At 32.1% G+C, this 6,507-nt stretch overlaps 1 protein-coding gene across 1 annotated transcript; it reads left to right on the top strand.

Moving 5' to 3' along the window:
* The first annotated feature begins 327 nt into the window (after positions 1-327).
* On the top strand, positions 328-5,821 carry LOC143076652 (uncharacterized). Its single transcript, XM_076252492.1, has 3 exons — positions 328-822; positions 1,142-1,223; positions 2,131-5,821. Exons 2-3 carry the CDS (start codon positions 1,179-1,181, stop codon positions 4,252-4,254), a joined length of 2,169 nt encoding a protein of 722 aa, XP_076108607.1. The 5' UTR covers positions 328-822; positions 1,142-1,178; the 3' UTR covers positions 4,255-5,821.
* The last annotated feature ends 686 nt before the right edge of the window (positions 5,822-6,507 follow it).

Below are 6,507 nucleotides of genomic sequence, written 5' to 3'. Positions count from 1 at the left end.
ATATTAATCTTCTCACGGTACCAAGGATTTGTATAGTAAGACCGATCATTTCAACATTTCAACTTAAAAAACTTACATGAATCCGTAAGAAAATCAAAAACATACCAAAAATAAATTGGTATTTTGAACAATAAAATTTAACAGTTCGTAATATTATATTATTAATATTACCGCGGACGATGCCAAGAAAAGAAATCATTTACGGAGTCTGAAAACTACTTGCTCTAAGAAACTTTTTTGAGTTTCTTTTCTATAATGTTATATTATAAATACATGTATATACATTATAAATAAACAATGAAAAGATCACAATTTATCCTACAATTTGAAGTTCTAGATTAAAACAGTGTGGTTTCTTAGATATCGTATGCTCAAGACACTTTTCTAACGTATTGTTGAATTTAAGTACCTGTAATTTATCAAATAATAAGCAGTTGAAGCGATAGCTGTGAGGTTAAGGTCGTCAGTTTTGAAGTGCGTAGATACCGAGTTCGACTCTCGAGATTTTTTCAAATTTTTTTTTTGGCATAATTACTTTTTTAATATTGTCATAACGTTTTAAAGACAATAACAATCAAAACCAAGGAGTAAACAAAGACTCACAAAACCAAAAGACATTTACATCAACAGTTATAAATAATAACTATTGAAACAACACGAACTCCACTAAAAAGAATGATTTTTAATCGGATGAGATTTTTTTATAGATATTTACTGAACATGCTGAAGAGCAGTAAACATGTGATTTTGAAGAGAGACATTATACTTCACCTGAATGTACTAGCAGTTGTCACTTACATACTTAATGGTCCCATACTTTAGGTATTACTTATATTTTTTTTCTGATTCGTTTCTCAAAGCATTTGTGCTCGAATAAAGAGTTTAAACCTATGTTTTAATTATGATTAATTGATAACATTATATTATCATGCACAGAAACGAAAAAGACTACTTTTTGACAGTTTATAGTGTGCGGCTATAGAAGTACTTATCTTTTATTTTTAAATTGAAAAAATGGTTATTTAATATTTTCATAGTAATTTTGATAAACTTTCTAAACATAAAATGTTTACTTAATACCCTCTCATATTCAGTTCAAAATAAAGAATACATTATTTTGATAATCTTTTTTTTTCAACAGATTTTAAGCTGGTTTAAACAATGCAAGTGTATGATGGATGGAAGGAATACGTCGGTTCCTGATAGGAACTCTTGATCTTAAGGTGAGAATAGAATTAAGAGAAATTGACTGCGTGCTTTAAATTCTAGTAATTATGATAAACGTAATTTGATGAGAGCATGTATTACTTACGTTTCGAGAACACTTAAGAGCTTCGCTTATTGAGTAGATACATTTTTGTTGAATATTTTATGTTTCCCTCTGTTTGTCTTTGTTTGTGTGCGTTGTTATAGGGGTGGTGTTCAGCAGCTGTCCTATGAATGTTTATCCGTTATATCTTTGTACTCCTGTTTTTAGGTTGTATATCTAATATGTGAAGAGTTTAAGATTTATTTATTATCATTAACTATCCGTGATTTTTATACTGACATAAGCACTTTTGTTAGTAGGTTCCATTTATAGCTAATTTCCTAATACATGTAGAGCAAGACTTTGGCTAGCTTGTTTGCTTTGTTTTTAGATTATGTAAAATTGTAATTGGGATAACGTCCAATCAAATTTAAAAAGTAATATATACATGTTTAACTACGTCTGAGTATATATATATATATTGTTTGAAGATGCTAATTTTTATTACAAAACTTGATTAAATGTTTATACAAACATAGCAAGCAAGCCAACCAAAGTTTTATTCTACACGCAGTAGGAAATTAGCTGTAAACGTTAAACAATAATTAAGTATGGACAATCAGGGTTGAATACCGCATATTCTAAAACTGATATTTCGTGAAGAAATTGACATGTATTAAACAAAAAAGTAAACACACACACGTGCACAGACAAATACACACAACAAAACTAAGAAACGTACGCACCATGGTATTTTCAGGCTAAAACAATCTATTTACGATATTGTATTTTATGATTTTAAATCACACTTTGGATATTCTGCACGTTATTCTGATTTACCTCATGCTAAGTGTTTAAATATTTCCATTTCTAATTTTCAGAGAATGTCAACGCCCAGAAACTATAATTGCATTTTGTGTTCAAAAAGACCAAAAACCAGAGACAGGCGAAAACTCATAGGACCCAACAATAAATCACTACGTAAATGTTTACAACAGAAGTTTTTCATTGAACATGACAAAATTAATCACGCTAACAGTGTTATATGTAATAAGTGCAGAATACGATGCTCTCGAGAAATTGACACAAATGTAAGATGCCCCATACAAACTACAATATCTGAATCAATTAATGATGACACAGAGTACGTCCCTCCAGCAAAGTATGCTAGATGTCATCCATGTAAATCTCCACCAAGTATCGCACTGCCTATACCATCAGCTGGAGGTGGCCACTCGCAGTGTGTTGTGTGTAAACGCCGAGGTCCAAAGCTAGTAGTTGTCCCAACAAACGCTAGATTTAATATATTTTTGGATAAACTCATTATACTCACAGTTGGTGCCAGATGTTGTCCAGGACACTTGTGCAATGACATATTTTTACCTGATGCACTTGACAGAATTTCACATTCGCAGTCTTCGTCCATTTTCAACCGTACTGATTTAATGGACCTAATTACGCAAATCCGAGATATGGCTTTGAGAGGAAGCAAGCGGCGAATAGATTTTGATACAGAAAATGCACTTACAAGCTCAGACATTTTAAATCTAACAGGCCTTTCTAAGGAAAACTTTAATGACCTATGTTCAAGTGTCCAAAAGGGTAATTTGCGAGATTCTCGGACTCGAAGTGTCCGGACATGCATTGGAATATTTCTAACAAAATTGAAGTCTGGTTTATCAAATAAACTTTTATCAACACTTTTTAATCTTGGTAAAGATTCTGTTAGACGTGCTATTGCATCAGCTAGAAAATACTTGTCTGAAAATTTTGTTCCCTCTAATCTAGGATTTAATCATATAAGTAGGGAAGAGGTTATAACATCGCATACTCGACCTCTAGCGCAATCACTGTTCGGAAAAGGAATGTATCCTGCAATTATAGTCGCAGATGGCACTTATATCTATATCCAGAAAAGTTCACAATTCAAGTTCCAACGTAAATGTTTTAGCATGCACAAACATCGACCATTGGTTAAACCAATGGTCTTTGTAACAACTTCTGGTTACATAATAAGTGTAATTGGACCGTACTTTAGCAACGGCAAAAACAACGATGCAGAAATAATGAAGCACATAATTCAACATGACATTGAAGAATTTAAAGAATGGGTGACTGAGGATGACATAATGATTGTCGATCGTGGCTTTAGAGATGCACTTGACTTACTGCAAGAAATGGGTATTCAAACAAAAATGCCAGCTTTTAATAAAAAAGGGGAGTCTCAACTTCCAGTTGAAGACAGCAACGTAACAAGACTTGTTACAAAAATCCGTTGGGTGGTAGAGTCCGTTAATGGCCGCATTAAATCATGGAAATATCTTGATAGAGTTTTACCAAATAGCCAGATTCCGTTTGTATCTGATTATGTAAATATTGCCTGTGCAATAATGAACAAATATTGGCCAGAACTAAATACAGGTGACTTAGAACAAGATGAACAATTGGCGTCTAAAATGCTTTATCTTTCAAAGCAAAAGAACTTACTCCATGAGAAAATAATAGAGGAAGGCCTTGACAAACGTTCTTGTAAATGGCAAAAGATTGATGCTTCATCCGCCCCTACTTTTCCTCGTTTATCAGAAGAAGATATAAGAAATATTACTGTTGGAGTCTACCAACTAAAACTTGCTCCATGTTATACCAGAGAACACCTAGATGACGATGGTAATTATGAAGTTTTTACATGTGACCATGAAGAGAATCTTTTGTGTGCTAAAATTCAGTCAAGACATATATCATCAAAACGCTATCGTGTATGGGTTAAATATGATGACATTAGTGTCGTGGGTTGGTATTGCCAGTGCAAAGCCGGAAGTCGTGTTGTAGGAACCTGCTCCCATGTTACAGCCTTAATTTGGTATCTTGGTATTGGAAAGTACACGGATAACATTTTTGAAACTGTCGTGATTGGAGCAAATATCTTCTCGACGCTCGTAACCTGCCAGATCCAGTTACTGTTGACGAAAGTGACAACGAGGAAGCAAATGATGAAGAGTGAATGACATGAAAATTCATAATTTGTTTTTTCAATTTGGAAGAAATAACAAAACGTTTAATTTCTTTTTTAATCATATACTGTACATATTTTGTCAGCGGCCAACCGTATCAAGTTGTACATGTTGTAGTTTGTGTTGTTTTTTTTTGAATTTCTCAGACAATAACTTCATGTTTTCTAATATGTTGATTTACTAGTTCAACATATTTCTTCATATACACGTTTTTCATGTGACTATTTCTAATTAATTGTAAAATTTAACAAATAGGTACATAACTCATTAAAACTTATGTTCATGATAAAGCATAATGACAGTGTATGTTCTTTATAGCTTGTGACTTGGGTATTTAGAGTATATCCATTCCTTGCTAAAGGAAAATTGCGGACAGCAGAAAATAAAGAATAATTTGTCACATAATGCAGATTTGATGAATATTTTACAAGATTCTTTGATAAAAATACTGTATGCATATGCCTATTATTAATTCTGTTTCCAGTGTAGATGTCCACATTAAACGGGGTCCTATGAAAGTTCTAAGTGAGAATTAATATAGATAAGGACCCAATAACAAATCAATTGATAAAAAAACAGATATAATTTTTTTTTCGAATTGGTATACTGTTCACGGTAGATCTGATTCTTTTTCTGGGCATATTTCTGGGCATCTTAGAAAATAATCTTGGTTTAAGAATATTTTAGAAAGTATCATTAACAAACAAGACTTGAAATTTAAAATTGCTCCTTTTCAAAAATTAAGTGTCTTCAAGTGTATTTAGAATATTTAGAGAGAACTATCATTTTCAAATGATCATACAGAATTTTATAGGACAATTTGTTGGTTTTTTTTTCTTCATGGAAACAGGGCCTATTACTGACATTTTGATTTAATGTTTCTGAAATATTTATGAAAAACAATTTTCTCCTTTAATTTTAAACAATTCTATTATTGAATTTTTCCTCAATAAGGAAAAAATTGGTTTCTCCTATTTAACCTTATGAAATAACTGTGGTTTTGTTAATTCCAATAATTTCGAGAAAAAAAACTAAGGTCTATGACCTAGGTTTTACCATGTTTATATTGAAAATCGAAAATATATTGATCCAGAGGTCTTAAAAGAGAGAGAAAAATATATCGTCCAACATTTAAACACCCATTGCAAGCTATCTCATGTATCTGAAAGCGCTTATCTAGGATTTGATTATTTTTAGGTATGTTTCTGTTGCCATAGCAACGGTAACTATGTTATTGTAAGTTTATTGAATTGTAAACAAATATTATAAAATAGCATTTGTACACTGTATGAGTTGAAAAATAGCATTTCCTTAATCAACTGAATGTTAAAATAGTATATGCTACATTGAAACTTCAAAACGGCTACAAATAAAAATATTCCATGAAAATAGACGATATTTTTATTTATCTGTCATCAGTTTTAAAAGCTTCTTGCGCAAAAACGGCTTGAGATATGAACAAAATCTTTTCTGTTTTATAAATTGGATAGTTTAGGCATGATTTTCAGAAAAAATGAATTTGTTCTAGGCTGGGGCCGATTTTGGCCCTTATTGCCCCTACTCCTTTAGAAATTCTTAGAGTAATCTCGATTGTTGAACCCCTTCCCTCGATGGTCATATTCCATTGATCTTCTTGAGTGTATTTTTTACAAGATATGCTCATGTTTGCAATGTTATCTTAGTTACAATAATAGCAGGACTACAGTACTTTACTAGATTGTATCACAAATGAAGAAATTTATGTATGATTCGATTTACAGGAGAACATAACATAGGAGAAAAAGGGAGAAGGTTTGGATCCATTAAAACGTTTAATCCCGCTGCAAATGTTTGCACCTGTCCTAAGTCAGGAATCTGATGTACAGTAGTTGTCGTTTGTTTATGTAATATATACGTGTTTCTCGTTTTGTTTATATAGATTAGACCGTTGGTTTTCCCGTTTGAATGTTTTTACACTAGTAATTTTGGGGCCCTTTATAGCTTGTTGTTCGGTGTGAGCCAAGGCTCCGTGTTGAAGGCCGTACTTTAACCTTTAATGGTTTACTTTTTAAATTGTTATTTGTATGGAGAGTTGTCTCATTGGCACTCACACCACATCTTCCTATATCTATATAACGTTCTCACACAAACTAATCAACTGCTAAAATAGTTTGACAAATTGCTTGAATGAAGAATATTAGGATGAAGAGAGGGCCGTAAACTTTATTTTTAGAAACAATGAGTTCAAAATTTTGATTCATATGTCAG

Source organism: Mytilus galloprovincialis, chromosome 5 (genome assembly GCF_965363235.1).
Source record: "Mytilus galloprovincialis chromosome 5, xbMytGall1.hap1.1, whole genome shotgun sequence".
Classification (NCBI taxonomy): Eukaryota; Metazoa; Mollusca; class Bivalvia; order Mytilida; family Mytilidae; genus Mytilus; species Mytilus galloprovincialis.
The sequence above is the reverse complement of the archived record's forward strand: the minus strand, read 5'-3'. Positions and strand labels throughout refer to the sequence as shown.